Here is a 17,952-nt window from a genome sequence, read left to right on the forward strand (position 1 = left end):
GATAGAATATAGTAAACACAGACTATATAGTTTCCCATAGGTTGGTAGAATACAACCTATGTGAAAGTATTTCTTGCTTATTTTCCTTTCCAAAGATATGCTAATGTAGGTTAACGAATGAGAAGGGACTCTTATAATATGACCTTCATTCAAAAAGCATACCGTATATTTGCATCAGTGTTGCAAATAATGCAATAATGTATGATATTTTACTGCTGTTGCACAAGCACCAGAAAATGGATACTTCTGAGCCGTGTTACTTTGGATGTATTCTTTATGGCCAGATCGCTTTCACTCAACAGATTTATCTTTCTTAACTTTTCAAAATTAACTATCTACTGTTTAGTCAGACTCAGAAATAATTTCTAGTTTAGGTTAGTGATCTGTAGAAAAGCACTGATTTTTTTTAAAAAAATGATTCTTTTGAAAACAACAGCAGTTTCAGTGTTGCTTTTAGAAGCATCTTAGTTTTCAACAGGTCTGAAACAGAGAAAGAAAAACTCAGTCAGAGTGCAACTAGGCATAAATATTAAGTGATGCCTCTGAATACAGAAATGTAAACACAAGGGATGCACAAATTTTTTTTGATAAACTGAGGTGGAATCCAACATTTCTTGCATGAGTGGCTGTATAATGTGGCCGTGGCTGTGAGAAAAGAAGAGCCCGGCATCTAAGACCCAACACAATGGAAATGCAATGAATCGGAATGCCTCACAGATCATAGCTATGAATCAGAATTTCCAGCAAGGAAAATCTTTTCATGGTGAATTAAGTGGTGGAGGAAGAAAAATGGTGATTGGAAAAAAAAAGGTAGGCACAGATCTAGAAACATGGGGCTCAGGGCTCACTGCCGAAGATTTAAGAACTTCAGCTAAAGCTATGCAGAATAGAATGGGGAAAATTGAATTTACTAAACAATTAAGCATTGAATTAATCTACATTCCGCACGGTAGAGAAGTGGGGGAGTAAACCAAATGGCGCTGAATAAATCAGTGGAGCTCATTAAAAGATAGTGAATATTTCAGGTCTGTTGTCACAAAAAAAGGAGGACAGGCTATCCACAGCATATAGCAGGGCCATATCATTCTTTATTTCTGAGCCACCTTTTTCCTTGAATAGCGGTAGTGTCATACTTCTAATCATATTAATGAACACTTCTGCCAAGGTTATGGTGGGTGGTTCAATATTTTACCTTGTTATCTGTGGCTTTTCTATTAATTACAAGTCAGATCACTAGTCAACAATAGTAGTCGGGAGCAACATAAATAGCATGAGTGCACCCTGGAGATGTAACTCTGAGGATCTGATGCATCCTGGAGCTCCCATGGGTTCTTGCAACCTCCCCACATGCTTTGCTAGCCTTTTCTTCAATTACAGTTAATGCAATAGTTTGCCATTTTCTCTTTCTAATTATATTTTCAAGTGGGATTTGTAGCACATAGAAAAACATCCTCCTTTTACATGTTGAGGCACCAGGGCTTTGTGCCTGGCATTGTCTGTCCCCTGGGTGCTGTACCATTCTTTCTGCAAAGCTCTGAATAAACAAGTCCCCCTTTTAAAGCTGCAGTTGTACAAACTGGAAATTTATGCATTAACTGTTTGCATTCTGAGCATGTGTCTCAGATTTCCTCTCACAGCATTCTTACACTGGTGTGTGCTGCAAACAATTTTGTTTGTCAGAGGGGGGATTCCTTTTTAGAATTTGCACATCCGTGTTTCAATTACTGGATCAATGAACAAATTTGGTTTTCACAGTTTGGGTGACAGAAGAATTAAATAAAATGTGGGGTTTTTTTTCCCCAGGCCTTGCCTTTAATTGTGAGGATGCAATTTATCCATAACATATGCCTCTCTTTCTCTCTCTCTCTCTGTGTATGTCTACCAAGTTTTTAAAGAATGGAAAAGGGGATTTTAATTGGTTAGAAAGAAATTTTATAGTGCTTTTGACATATACAATAAAGTTGTATTTTATTGACTGAATTGCAGGTTTGTGAATATCTTAAAGATGCTTGCTTTGGGGACAAATTAGACATGATGGGATGCACTCACTTTTGGCTTTGCATTCATTGTTTGATATATATAACGGAGTGCAAATGTTATGTTTATGTTAAAAAGATACATAAGTGAAGATAGATGAAGCTCTATTTAATTTCTTTATTACCCTTTCCTCCAAACACTTTTCCTCTCTGTTAACCCATATTCACTATCAGACTAAGTCACTGACAAACCTCAAATAGCAAAGAATGCAGGACACTGGTTTCACCCTAATCTCAGTTCTTCCATTGTGTAAAAGCAGATTTTTATTATCTATTTGGTGCATGGAAATAGGAAAAAGGAATAGCCTTGTCATATGTGTTTCTACCATTTAAATTCTGTTTGATTTGATGGTCTAAAGTGTATATTATAATTATTTAAACATAAGGTCATTAAAATAGTTCTGGTTGTGATAGAAATATAGTGGTTGACTTGTTTATTTATTTTCCCCATCTCCCAATTATCTGTGGACAATATCACAATATACTGCTTACTTATGAATACTGATGTCCAGTGAGTTACTGGTATTTTTAACAGCTTAGTACTAAAAGCTAACTAAAATAAATTCTGGAGATAAAGGAAGATGGGAGGGTTGTTGCCATGATTATTTTCCTTAAGAATTTATTCCACAGCGAATTTTTTCCTATCTGAATGTCATTTTTAATGTGCTCAGTGATAAGAACGAACATCTGTTTTCTGTTCAGCACTACAAAAATGTTCTACATGGAACTGAATATATACAATCCATATGAAGACATTGTTGTTCTAATTTACTTTTTATTCTAAAGCTTGGCCCTATTACCCATACACCATGCAGCAGACATCTGACACATAATGTTAAGTATGCTGAACCTGATTCCAAATTATAGTTTTACGTTTTCCTGTGTTTGCTGTATGAGATTGCATTATACAAACTATTATGTGCAAATTTCTCCTTCCTCAATAAGGTAATTTCTCTTTGAAATAGGCAACACTATAAAATACAGTATAATATTTTTAGGTTGTACTTTTAACATATGTTAATATGCTTTTAATTTTTATTTTGGTCATCTTCAGAAACTTATCAAGGTTGTCTATTGTTTTTTTTTCCTGTGCTATGGAAGATATCACTTGTTCTTTAATAATCTGTTTAATTTCCATCTAGCAGCCTTCTTGGAATAGAGACCATGATGACACAGCATCAACACGGTCAGGAGGAACGCCAGGGCCCTCAAGTGGGGGGCACACATCACACAGTGGGGACAACAGCAGTGAACAAGGTAGGAACTTTATGCTGAATCTTGGTGTTTTGAGGGTTCCAGCCTCTAGCACAATAGCTTCACTGTTTTAGAAATAATTTTTGTAATGGAATTTGAATCTGATATGGAAACATGTAATAAGTCCTAGGGATAAATGCCTGTCCTTGATAGTCTGTTCAACCTGACCTTCACCACCAGGGTTGTTTTGAGATGGGTTTTTTATTGTGCAAATCTTTTTTTTTTAAGGGAAGGGGCCACCAGCCTTTCTCTATCTCTAATAAGGAGATAAAAATGAAATATGTAGCTCTGAATGTCTTTTGATTGGTAATGCAAGAATCTCTGTATCTGGTTCCTGGATATCTCTGGAACACAGGTTTTCTTTTCAGTTATATGGATAGTAAATTACAAGAGGGCTATCATACAAGATGCAGATAATGTACAAGTATATTACATTCCCAGCATAGGTTTCTTTTAAATTACAAAACATAGTCAACCACAATGGTATAATAATTCAGACTTCCAAAATGGAATCTGCTTTCCTTTTCTATTTAGGCTCATCTTTCTACACCTACCCTTTTCTTTTTCCTATGTCTCTCCACCTCAATCAATGTTTTACTTTGATTAGGGAGGAAAAATAACAAACTGTATTTTCTCTATGGTTGTTCCATTCAGATCCCAGTTCAGACTGGAAAGGAATCCACCATTTTTGTTTCTGTATCTTAGTAATTGATAGAAAGGATCCAGTAGGGAGAAAAGAAAGAGTGGAATTTTTTAATCTAAAAAATCTAAATGGAGAAATCTTAAAATTATATGGTTCTTGGCCCTACCCATGTTCTGCCCATTTTACAAAAATGCCAATTACTTTGTTCCAGAGCCAAACTAATGGTTTATTGAAGGAGAAAGAGATGGTTCTTTGCTTGTTATTTGATGTAGTATGTCCTATGCATAATTAGTTATTTTTTTGAAAAAAAAACACACAGCCAAATACATTTTTTTATTTATGCAAAGTCCAACTGCAATTGATTTCATGATAATTACGTGCTTCTGTTACTGAAAAAGGTTCTAAATCTACAATGCCCATATATTTTAAAATATAGTTTTATGTTCTTGTTTCATTCATCGTTGGACTACCAATGATTTAGCTGTTTAAAAAAATTGGAAAGATGTACTACAATAGCAAAGTTTAATGTTCAATAAAAATAGTTTTTAAACTGAGATAGTGTTCTATTTTTTATCCAAATGCAAGACTATATCTTTTCAGGCCATATATCTTTATATGGAATTTTAAGTATTCATTTTTTATTTTATTTTTAAAAAGTTGCTGACTTAATCATAACTGAAGCCTAGTAATTACGGGGCCCCAGAATGGGCAAATTGTTGAAGAGTTGAAGCAGAAACGGGTAACCAACCCCCTTATCTCTGACTTTACTGGAAAATGATATGCAACATAAATTTAAGGGGCCTTTTTTCTTTCAAGTATTTCTTCATATGCAGTATGTATTGTTGCAAAATTGGCACATTTTCCATATTGAACCCAGTTGTAACATTAAATTTCTTGTTACATAATTTATCTTTATGAAGTGAGCTCTTCTTTAAGAGTGCAGTACAAAGTCTCCGTGCTCACCTTTGATGCTAAAAATGCTTAAATGATTTAATGTATGAATAATACTGCTTTTAGTGAGGCCATTCAAAGTAATAATACAACCCCCCCATATGTAACTCTTTCTGCACATTTGCACACTTGTATGACACCCACTTGCTTGAATTGGTTTCATGCAGATGCCCTAATGCAGGCATGTCAAACTCGTGACGTCATGTGAATTCTTCCCCATTGGCGGCAATGGGGTGGGTTTGATTTCATCATGACGCATCGGCCCGTGGGCTGGCAGTTTGACATGCCTGCCCTAATGCATACTGCAGCTCCAGCAACTTTTTTTATTATTTTAGTTTTTCTTATTAGTGTTTCCCTTCCTACTATCATATTCAACTGAATAGGCATGCCATTAACAGTTGAAGTTTCTTGAATCTAATTTGATCAAGAAGATAAATATGGATCATTGGAGTACCTGCAAAAAGAACCCCTAGAATTAAACTGAATTGATTTTCTTTTAGATATATTTTAAAAATACTGATTGCATTTGTGCAGATAAATGTGTTTCATTTGCGAAACTTTCTTCCTTGAATAACTTTCCTGACTGCAGCCTTATTCCATTTGTCACTACTAGCAGTCAATGTAATAGGTGTGTATGCTTCAGTGTCTTTCATGGGGGAAAGAGGAAGAGAGCTTTTGTGGTTCCTATCAGTGGGGGCTTTGGATTTTTATATTCATTCGTTAATTCACTCACTCACTCTAAATGCTTTCCCCTGCCCCTTTATTATTTTTTCATGTATATTCTCCCATTTGGCTTGCAGTGAAAGGAGAAATATAGAAGAATATCTCTGTAGCAAGAATTCTCTGATGTAGGCTGGGCTGAGGGAAGATAATTGACAAAGGTTTTGCTATGCTCAGAATGACTTTTTAGTTATTTATGTGGTATTTGCTCATCCTTCTGTCCTGGTGATACTTCTAATTATATTGTACATTGGATAATACTATGCACGCTCACTTCTTTATTTTCTTGGCTACTTCTGGTATCTCAATAAGGTATTCAGTGACAAGGTGCATGCTATAAAGAGCAAGGTGTAATGAGCTATAGAATTAGAGTCAGAAACTCTGCAGAATCCTTGTTAAAGAAGTCTAGCTTTCCAAACCAAGTCTGAATATTCTCTAGTATTTTTTAAAAATGAGAATATTATTTTAAAAAACCATCACACACGGTTGGGCAAACTTAATTGTGATGATGGATGCTATGGTAGAATACCATGTAGGAAGCAAACTTTATGGAAAAGAGCTGACAGAGTGATTGTGGAGTAATCTGCATTATTCTTTCTGCCTTTTTTGTGCTGTATGGTGGAGCAGTGCTCCATTGTTTGCCCAGTCACTATGAAGAAAGAAACATTTTCCTTTATGCATAAATTATACTGGTTGGTTTTAGAAAAAAAATGTTTGGCATTTTGTAATCTTAACATTTAATAAGCTGGAGATGATGATGATGAAGAAGATGATGGAAGAGATAGTGTGTAATTTTAGCAATCTGGTTTGGATCCAGAAGGGAATGAGGTGTGGCATGGAATAATGGAATGAGGTATGGCATGGAGATGCAGAGGGAAGGAAAGGAGGAGATATATGGCTACATAAACGTCCATCTTTGAATTTAAAATTTCCCCTCAAAGACAGGTGTTAAAAAAAAAACAGGTAGAAATTGGCTTTGGAAGAGATGAATCTCTTTAAATCTTCTCCTATCCTTTCAGATCTTTGGATGACCTTGTTTTGTATTGAGGAATGAACTTCACAAGCTATGTTAATTAAATGAACATAATCTGTGATGGCATCAAGGCTTAAATCCAAGATAAAAGCTCCACAAAGGTTTCAAGGCCAAAACAGCCCAGAGACTTTTCCTAATATAATTTCTCAAAGACAAAACACATAGAGCAATAGTAAAAACTGTTGTGAGCACTCTACTTAAGGTTGCAACTCTTTACATGTTGCACATTAGGAAATCTGTCTTCACTTGAGCAGTATTGCTTTTGAGGGATAGTTACAGCACATGTCACCGAAATTACTTTATGGAGTTCAATTCAAAGAAACTGACACAAGACAGAGGGGAATCCCTGATTTAGTTTAGTTGCTGTTTTAGGTCTGTCCTTATGTAGGGGAAAATAATAATAATAATAATAATAATAATAATTATTATTATTATTATTATTATTATTATTATTATTATTATTATTATTATTATTATTATTATTATTATTATTATTATTATTATTAATTCGGTTTATATACCGCCCTACTCCCGAAGGACTCAGGGCGGTTTACAAGGCAAAATTTAAAAACAATACAATATAAAATTAAAATTAAATTAAGTCTAGCCCCAAAAAATTAAAATCACAATTTAAAAACATTAAAACCCCTCAGTCCAGACCAGATAGCTCAAAGAGCCAGGTTTTTAGATCCCAGCGAAATGAACGAAGGTCATTGAATGAATGAGTGAGAATACTATTTCTTCTTGCTTCTTTCACCTACTTGGAAGTTTTCAAGGAGTTTCAGCTTGTTTGTTTTGCTTCTTGGTTTCAGATACAACTGAGTGAAAGTTCCCTGTGCAAATTCAGTGCCATGCCTTAAATATATAGCTGAAATAAATCCCTGTGTTTAATGGATCAAATTCTTATTTAGGCATTGAAATTATTTTCTATTTATTTATATTCTACATATATAATGTTGTAAGACACTCAGAGTCGCTTTGAAACAAGATGGACAGCAAATAAATTTAATAAATATTCCAAAGCCTTGGCTTTCTATGTCTAATGCCCATTTTTCCCCCATTGGGCTACTAGTGTCCCGGATTCAGACCTTGATATGCAAAATTGTTCTTTAAAGCAAAAGGAAATGAATGTTTCTTCTTAGAAGAAAAGTATCAGTACTGGCAGTGTTTTCTTGGCTTTTGTAAAAGAGTTCAGACAACCTACTGGCAAAAGGCAATTCCATTTATTATTGAAGAGAATTTCAAGGCAGTTGTTTGAAGGTTGCGAAGCTCGCAGACAGAGCTGGATGAAATGGGAAGAGGGGGGGCACATGTTATGTTCCAGATGACTGAGCAACGATTTATACATCAGCTTGCCTTTTTACATGAAGAAGAAAAGTAATAACAGCACAGACCTAGGCATCTGAAGCAGTCAGATATCTGATGACTAATGGGATAGGTGGGAAAGAGCTCTCTGATTGGATGTCTTAATGAGCACATTTTGCACAGAGTTTGGGCGGCAGTTCCCCTTGACCTTTGCCCTTTATTGACTGAACTGACACTTCATTTTTCACATACTTCCAATTATGGCACAGCTTAAGTGTTCCCTCACTCTTTTAGTTTGTTCCTATATGGACAACTTGAGAGTGGTTGAAATATTTTCATTTGAGCAACGCCATTGCAGTTCACTATTTAATATGTAATCTGAAACTGCCATCATTCTGTAATTTTCACTAAAGATTGTTTTTATTTTTAAGGTAACATTTTAAAGTTAAGATTTAAATATATAGATAAAACTTGCATTTAAAGTCCTTCCATGTTGCTCTCCTACTCTGTAAATTCAAGAGTTTGAATGATATGCATTTGTTCCCACACATCTGTTTCTCAAGAGACTCCTGTAATGTGATGCCCTAAAATGCATTTTGACTTCCTACTCTTCAGTTGGCTACAGTTGTCAAGTCCTTAGAGTACATCAAAACATGATTATTATTCACGTAATTATATAATGTGTAAATGCAAATTAAAAGTATAGGTCTTTAGAATGATGGCTAAAAATAAGTTTTGTTCAGTGTGTTCATATGAGTAATATAGGAAGGACTTCCTTAAGTTGAGCCTAGATTGTCAGGGAATTATCAACTATAGATAGGGAATATTGTAGAGGATATTATTGTATGTAGTATAGAATCCAAACCAAGCAGCTTTGTATTGTAAGATAAAAAAAAGTATGATTTCAAAGAAAAAGTTAAAAGTCATGACTGCAATTTTCAATTATCACTTCTTCAAATTTGAACATATGTTTCCCACCAAGCTAATAAAAATAACAGACCCTTAAACTAAAATATGAACAGTGATATACCAGTAAGCATCTGCACAAATTGACTTCTAGAGTAAAGAGTTGGATATCTCTTTAATAAAACTATTGCTTAATAGTTGGACTATTTGGAAAGATCAGTAACCTGTATCCAGAGATCCTTTAGAAATAGTTATATTTATTTCAAAATGTATGATGTGTTACCTACTTTATTATGTAGCCCTCTGGCACTGTAATAGCATGCATATTTTTACTGTAGTATGGTAATAAAAAGATATGTAAAAGGCAGACAAAGGTACTGTCTTTTCAATAAGGTGACCTCTGTTACCAAGTAACTGCTTTACTTATGAGCTTATTAAAAACTAAAAAAATATATATGAGTGTTTCATACTTCATAGGCATTGATGTGAAAATGAGCTTTCCTGTGAGTAGTTTTCTTGATCATTTCTAGAACAATTGATTAGCCAAAGAGCTGCTGTCATTAGCTGACATTGACTGATAGCAATTTGTCACAAGCTCCGAAGGTCAGCCAGAGAGGGAGCTACAGCTTGTCTTTGACTGACCTTTCCTGATGCCATTATCATACTACTGGCTTGACTAGATGTGACCCTCAATTGAAAAAGACAAGGCATCCATCAGGAAGGGGTTGGTTGGCTTTCTGATTATGAATATGTTGTGTAATGCCAGTTGCTTCCAACAACTACCTTAGCTTGGGATTTTATTTCTAAATAGACTTCTGTCTTTAAAACATATCTTTGGGTTTAGATGGAAATTCAACTCAGCCTAAGTTGTCCAGAGAAGTCCTTCTAAAGAACAGGGAGTTCTGATGTGTTAATTTTTTTATTTTCCCTGTTTATGAAACCCTCCAGAAGTATTGGAGTGGGGGGTATGTTTTGGAAAGGAAACAATTTCATGCACTATCTGTATTTTATTTTGTATTCGTAAGATACTTGGAAAAAATTAAGTTTGATTGGTAACATTTCTCCCCAAATTTCATTGCTTTTCAAAATTAGGCTATAAAAGAGGGTTATTGTTTGTGAAAGAGCAATTGAAAATTGTATTTTTAACCCTATTAAAATCACTTACCACTTTTAATGTATAATTAATCAACTGCTATATTTCTTTGTGATTTTACGCCCTAGATGCTTACATATTATGTATGGTATGCTGTATATTGTCATATCTATTTGTTTAGAATTAAACTAAATAATCAACATGAATTATTTTAGGGTGTGTTTCCAGTATCTAATTTGCCACAGGGATATCATTATTATTCACATTTAGAAATAAAGTCCTTTCCTCATACTTCAGAATGGCTTCTGTTAACCTTTTCAAATGTATAATACTAAATACTCGCCAATTTTGTTCCTCTTTATTCAATTATTTATTTCATTTGTTTGATTGGCACACCATTATAACTGAACTCAGAATCTCAAAATAAAACTTCACCTTTCTTCTATTATGTCATATAGCTTATCAGGATTGCTAAAGAACTTTTTCCAGAAAGAAAAAGACAAACTCTGTATGATCTAAAAAGAAACAATAAATGCAGGAAGTCCTCATTTAGTGATTGCCTCATACACCAAAATAACTGTTCACAGTTATGATGGTATTGAAAAGTAACTTTGCAACCAATACCTGCATTTATGACCCTTGCAGGTCTGTAAAGCAAATGAAACCTGTCCTAAGAACATAAGCATGGTTGCAGTTTCACTTTGCTTAATGACTGAATTGCCACTCCCAATTGTGATTACTAAAGAAGGACTACCTGTAAATAAATGTGGTTGTGATAGGAAGAACTTCAGTATAAGAAAAAAAGATCTGGATTAGATCAATCAGATGAATTACCTGTAGGGAAGAACTGATAATCAAACGGTCATACATTATTGAGGAGGGAAAAACAGTAATTCTGACCAGAGATATTTGTATTCTTCGGGCGCTCTCTGTAATTCATGCATGCACGCGCACACACACACAGAGGAATACATTTAGGATATTCCTTAAGTGTAGCCTACTTTCTGAATTGGGAAGTTGAGTGAATATTTGACTTTACTGACCTTGAAGCTATTGCAAATTTCTTAAAGAGTCACCCACATAAAAGAGTATCTAGGAGGATAAAATGGGGCAGAGCTGACTGTATACATACCCTCAAGCTATTTGGAGAAATAGTGGGAGTTAAATACAACAGACAGTTTTTGCTAACATCCTGTCCCTCTTCTCCTTTCCCCTTCTTTTCCGTTCCTCTCAGGTATATAAGTAACTAAGGTGGATATGTGAAAAATGATCGTTAAATGCATTATGTCTTCTTCTGATTTTTCAGGTGACTGGTTACATTTAAAAAAAAAAAATCAGTATGCCAATATTGCTAAAATCTCATGGGGGATCAGAATAAGTTTCTAGAATTGAAAACAAAGTAAACATTCCCTCCTCCCAACATTGTAAACAGCAGGAAAAAAAACACTTTTCAATTATTTATGCATAAATCTCTCAGAAGTTAGTAGGACATTCAAATAATTAATTGGAATAAGTTGCAATAACCTTTGACTTACCTATGTAGCTACCACTGAATATGTTATTGTGATCAACATTTATTTTCAAAAAGTGATTGACCAGAAACAATAAGATAAGATAAGATAACCTTTATTGTCATTTTCTTTTAACTGTGGGCACAATTTAGTTGCCCGCTCTCAAAGTGAAACACATACATACACCTAAACATACTACATACAACATATGTATAGACCCACACCCTTACATATACATAACAAATAAATGTTAAATACTGTCCATCTTGAATATATAACAGAAGGAGGAAGCTTGGGAGTTCATATTACCTGAACTGTCATTGACAATTTCAGATATTGAACCTTTTTGACTCATACAGAAGGCCAACAAGCATGGCCTGTGCTCAAGGATCATGGAAATTATACCCCAGTAACATTGCTAAATGAATGGAAGATTGGGTTGGGACTGGAAATGTCAGTTTCTTTCTTTTTTTTAATGATTGCTGTAGTAATGATAAAATTTGATCTTTGTTCTTTACTTTATTTGAGAGCAGAAGATGTTTTTCATGTTTTTCTTATATTCTTCTGTCTTTGTACTTTATTTTTATTTTTCCATCTGTATTTGTAAAACTGTATTTAAAGTTATGGCTCTTGGTTCTGCTGCGCAGTCCTTGGAAATTAGAATGCCATTCAAAAGTCCTCTAAATAAGATAGTAAGGTGTCACTGATTGACAGCCATTCTGTTTATTTAATTCAGAGTATAATTCAGAATATAGAAACCTGCCCTCATTGCCAAATATTTACCAAATAAGCCAAAGAGAATAAGTCTTGTTGAAGCCATTCCAGCATCAATACTAACCCCTCTGGATGCCCTCCCTGTCACTTTGCTGTTAATTGAATTTTCAGTCCCATTACACCCAGTGGAATCAGGATCGGCTGTTCTTCCTCCAGCAAAATCTAATAAAGAGATGTTGTTCTGAGTCTGCCTATGCAGATATCCTGGTAAAGACAGAATAACATTTTTACTCTTTTATGGTTTTGTATGATGAGATGTTACCATGAATCACCTGTTTAGTTTTGTCTAGTTTTGTCTAGTGGACCCTTAGTAGGAAACCTCTTTCCCCAAAGTGTTTACTCTTTCCCACAGAACACTCATGAGGAATATTAATTGTTGGACTTAGTCTCTGACAGTGAGATCAGAAAACCTTTGGCTTTCAAAGGTAAAGGTATGAGTACTTCATGTTGATGCTACTCTTAATTCCTTGAAACTGAGGGTTTTATTTTTAGGAATCTGTCATCTTTAAGAGCTCATAACACAATTATCTTCTCTGTTCCTCTTTCAAAAAGCCTTGGTATCTCAATCCAGATATTATGGTTTCCCATTCTGGGAACACAAACCTTATTTGGACTGAACATGACATGGAACAGTCCTCTTTCTTTTGCACATTGGCATAAAACGATCAGTTCCCCATTCTTATATCCACCTGAAGCTATTTTGTTACCCAAATTGTAAAGCCCATTCTCTTCTCTTTAAATTACCAAAGGATGCTTGGCAAAAAGCCATCTCCAGGCTATTTATGTTTAAAGTGTAATGAGAATGTGTGTTGAGTTCAAGAGGAAGATTACAGAATTAAATGGCTTTTTGGCATCTTAGAATAGGTTTTGCCCAAACAACACTCAGCATCTGTATATAGAGACTGCAAGAAATATGGAGCTACCTCCCTCCCTCTGCATATTAGAACATGAAGTGTATTTTGCTGTTTATCAGCAAATCATTAGGGGGGAAAAACCTCACCTCCTTGTTTACATACATGTGACAAGATTAAAAAAAGATAACTTCATACACTTAAGAAAAAGAATGCAAGACTGCCTAGAAAAGCAGGCTGCCATAGGAAATATGCCTGATTAAGATCAACAGACTTGCCCCAGGATAACTGTTGAGCACAAAGGCAGACAATACTTTAGAGTCTAAAAATGGAAGAATACTATAGATAGAATCAGGATGGTGCTGTATTGACAATCGTTCCAACTGAATCAGCCTTTGTCCTATGGCTTCCCTCATCCAGTAAGCCATTCTCCCAATTTAGATACAACCTAGGCCTCTCTAAATTACAGGAATCCCTTCTGTTCTGTAAAATAATGCCCCAATTAAAAGGGGGAAAAAATCTAGGTGTTAGCCAACGGTGTGCCTTTTTCACTTACACATTCCCTTGTCATTTTTCATTTTACTTTTTTGTTTGGGAAGTGATAACATCAAACTCAAGAGTGATCACAATCTTTCTGATGGGATAGGTGGCTGGATTTTACCTCTACTATCTTCTGGCTTCATTCTTTATTGTCTTACTTTGCTATACTTTGGAACAAGCTCTAAAACAGGGCTCTTCAAACTTGGCCCTTTTATGACTTGTGGACTTCAACTCCCAGAATTCCTCAGCCACAAGTCATAAAAGGGCCAAATTTGAAGAGCCCCTGCTCTGAAAGATCTAGTAGAACAAGTGTTTATTTAGTCCACAATCAGAGGTTTTAGCCCAGTATTTCCTGCTACAAAAAAGGATGGTCGTGTTCATTCATTCTAAATCTGAGGGATTACCTTATCACTGTGTCAAGTGTTTTTTAAAAAAAGTATAGCTCCTCGGTGAGAGTTACTGCAATCATGCCTTTTTTATGGCAATCCTTCATTGACCATCAAGGGCTATAACTTCTTCATTAACAGGGAGATGGGAATGCATGTTGGTACCATTGCATGTCAATAAGATAACGATTGTTTCCAATTATTCACTGTTTTCAAAGGTTCTGAAAGAGTTCTTTTGGAATTACACAGCCTGGATGTCATTTATTTTATTTTATTTTATTTATTTATTTTATTTTAATTCCATTTATATCCCGCCCTTCTCCGAAGACTCAGGGCGGCTTACAAGCTTAGCAGTAGCCTTCATTCTATGTATATGCCTGCTTATTAGGGCTTTCGCCCCCCCCCCAAGCGGCATTATTACAAAGTCAGCTTATTGCCCCCAACAATCTGGGTCCTCATTTTACCTACCTCGGAAGGATGGAAGGCTGAGTCAACCTTGAGCCTGGTGGGATGCGAACCTGCACTAATTGCAGGCAGCTGGTGTTACTTAAGGAGGCATTAGCCCACTGCTCCACCAAGGCTCTATAAATTTGACATTTCTACAGCAGTATTCTACAGCCCATGGCCCTATTTCACTGATTGCCTGAACCTTGCTGGTGCCACATCTCATGAGTGGATGGATACTCTGTAGCTTCATGGCAGGCAAATCTTTCACCCTACGGATAATTCCAGCACTAGACATCTGTGTTCTTTCAGAACATGTTCTATACTCACTCCCTAGAAAATAATACCTTTATTTACCGCTGTGTTTCTCTCCCTTTCATTGCTCATAAAAGCAATTGACATTTTTCTACCAGTCAGAACCCTTGCATCCCAATCACACTGGATGGGTAAAGCACTCCTGGTGTCCTACTCTTCTGCCTATGTCCCGGAAAATGTATTGTATCTTTCCATTGAGGAAGATTCACACCTTCAGCATGAGCCAAGCATACACCATCGTTATACATGTGATGTTACTGTTTCATTCCCTCTTGCCAGTTCAGAGGAGAGAAAATAAGTGTAGTGGCAGTGTTTCAGCCTTATTCTTATTGCTTTTATGCCAGGAAGTGTTTCCGAAGCAGGCAATTGTTCATTACGGTTGGTCTTTTAATTTGCATTTATTAGCTCTGAAATCAGAAGGCCTAGCCTCCTCTTTGAGACTTTTCTTAGTAGCCACTCTATTTACAAAGAAAACTACTTGCCATAGTCTTTTTTTCACACTTGTAGAAAGCATTTTGCATGCAAAACCTGAGCAGACTTTAGTTGCACATCTAGTGCTTTGTTCTTTCAGTTCTGGTTTTGAAACCATTTTAGTCCCATATGCAGTTTGGTTGCTTACTTTTAAACCTGTCTTCTTGATGGTAGTCATGTCCAGCTTATATTTCTTTGAATGACTTGTCCTATGTATTGATCAGCTTTTCATTCATTTGTTAAGCTTATATGGCTGTCCATCTCAAGTAGACTATGGGCTCCGTGTGCCTTGCTGTTTTAATTTTCTGAGAAAAAGACCTTCGTACTGACTATTCAGCCAGATCTGTTACCTCATTTTTGCTTTCCTGTCTGGCGTTTTGATTCCTGATTTCTGGAGAACTATGATGTACTAGCTCCTGTCAGAGGCAGAGTAGATGCCTCCTTTTGAGATCAATGCTGTCTTTCTTCTTATTCTTCATAGCACTTGGTCTGCCACTATATGGAAAACTACAGTATATGACTTATTATTTATTTATTACCGCATTTTCCGGCGTATAAGACGACTGGGCGTATAAGACGACCCCCCAGCTTTTGAGATGATTTTCAAGATTTTTCGTCTTATACGCCGGAAAATCAGCGAGCACTCCTTAGCAGCCGGGGAGCGCACGCGTGTGCAGGACTGCCCTGCCGGCTCCCGCCCGACGCCGGACGGCTCCGCCGATGCTGCCTCAAGAGGGAAGAGCTTGAGGCGCCTGCCATGGCTCCCCGAGGACTCCTTAGGAGCCGGGGAGCGCGCGCATGCGCAGGACTGCCCTGCTGGCTCCTGCCAGACGCCAGCCTGCCCTGCTTCCTCCACAGTGAGAGGGGAGGGCGTGCCTTCCCGGGCTCGCTGACTTGCAGCCAAGCCGGAGCCAAAAGGGGCTTTTCCTTCCACCCACCCTTTGGAATAGACTCAAGAGCTCCTGGGGTCTGGCGTTTGCAAGGGGGAGGGGAAGGGGCTGAGAGGCTCTTGGGGGTGGGAAGGGAGAGTCACGTTGGAGGGGGGACTGGACTAAGGAGGCTTGAAGTTGCTTTGCAAGAACGGGGGCGCTCGATTGATTTATGTACTATTTTCCGGCGTATAAGACGACTGGGCGTATAAGACGACCCACCAACTTTTGAGATGATTTTCATGGGTTAAAAAGTCGTCTTATAGGCCGGAAAATACGGTAGTTTTTTATCTCTCTTTCTTTATAAGTAACTCAAGGCAGCAAACATTCATAACATTCTTTCCTTCTCCTATTTTCCCCACAACATTCCTCCTCCTATTTTCCCCTGTGAGATGGTTGGGCTGAGATAGAGTGACTGGCCCAAAGTCACTTAGCCTGGCTTCTATGCCTAAGGCGGGACTAGAACTCACAGTCTCCTAGTTTTTAGTCTGGTGCTTCAACCAATAAGCTGAACTGACTCATGCACAGAAGCCATGAAGAAGAAAGATGTCCTGCTTGTTTGTAACTGATTCTTTCAGTGATAATCTGTGTATTCACACAAGCTGCTCATTTTTCATTCTACAAAGTCTGAATTCTTATAGTACATACCCATGTTTTCCTGTGCTGCTACAGGAAAAAAATCAGGACTACGTTGAGAAACATGTATATGAGAGGCCAGCTTCTTCCCTAAAGCTTTCCATATCTCTGGAAAATGTTTGAATACACACATGACCACTTAAAAAATTAGTTACTGGTAAAATGTACATTTATCTCTCAGTTTAATTCATGTGGGAATTAATTTAGGTATGAGAATAAATGAACTTTATATGCTTTTTTTTAAATAATCCCATGGCGTAGAAATAAAATGTAAGTGTAATATCAGTACAGCAGTGCATAATAAACAATATATCCAGTAACTTGGGTGGAGGAGTAATACATAGCTGTAATACTCTGCTTTTTCACTGTAGTCAAAAAGTTTGATTTTTGCTTCTGAATATTCAGTTTGTTTTATGTCAAACCAAAGGGTGATTTCACTATGCAGTATGGCTATATGTAGAAATTAATTAATGATGTCAATTACAGTTTGGTATGCTGGTCAGGCAACTGAAGGAGATTTCAGCTTTGGAATAACAGGAGTGAGAATGGTCTGATTCTGTTCTTTTTTAGATTTGACAGATGAGTTCTGCCATAAATTAATGTGCTCCAGTCATAGTGGTTGTAATAAAATTGTTTGATTGCTTGGCAGCACTTCTCTTTCTCTGTGATAACTTTTGGATCACCTGCTTTGCTGAGAACATTTGACAATCTTCCTGTTTATTATCCAACTGAACGTGGGTAACAATTGCAGCAATGATAAACAAAATGCAAGTACTTGTTGACCTTGGTTTTTTTTCCCCACATAGCATTGCAGTTGATGACTCGATTGCTGTTGAACTGATAAGGGTTATAAATGATAGTTTTAAGGAAAAAGAATTATTCCCAGCAGAAAATAAATACCACATTGCTGTGGGAAACAGCAGCTGGTTGGTGTCCTATCATTTACATAGTTCACCTTCATTTAGGCTGTGGGAAAAAAAGAGAAGAATTTCCTTTTTTATGACATTCATATCTTTTGCAAACATGGATTCCTGTCCTCTCTTCACAAACTTTCTGAGCAAATTATTTACAATCCAAAAATAAAATCAGGAAGAGGCCTGTCCTATTTTATGGTATTATATATCGTAAATAAAACATTACCCTGTCTTCCTCTT

At 36.4% G+C, this 17,952-nt stretch overlaps 1 protein-coding gene across 5 annotated transcripts in view; it reads left to right on the forward strand.

Moving 5' to 3' along the window:
- The window catches only part of MEIS1 (Meis homeobox 1), a 180,601-nt gene that overhangs the window by 39,244 nt on the left and 123,405 nt on the right, over positions 1-17,952 (forward strand). For 3 of the 5 annotated variants that reach the window (XM_081314018.1, XM_081314016.1, XM_081314019.1), the window contains exon 7: positions 3,179-3,293. In XM_081314018.1, the coding sequence (XP_081170144.1) occupies positions 3,179-3,293 (115 nt within the window). The remainder of the gene's footprint in view (positions 1-3,178; positions 3,294-17,952) is intronic. The other 2 variants (XM_081314017.1, XM_081314020.1) reach the window with 1 other exon arrangement.

The sequence above is a fragment of the Vipera berus genome, assembly GCF_964194415.1.
Source record: "Vipera berus genome assembly, chromosome: 1".
NCBI lineage: Eukaryota > Metazoa > Chordata > Lepidosauria > Squamata > Viperidae > Vipera > Vipera berus.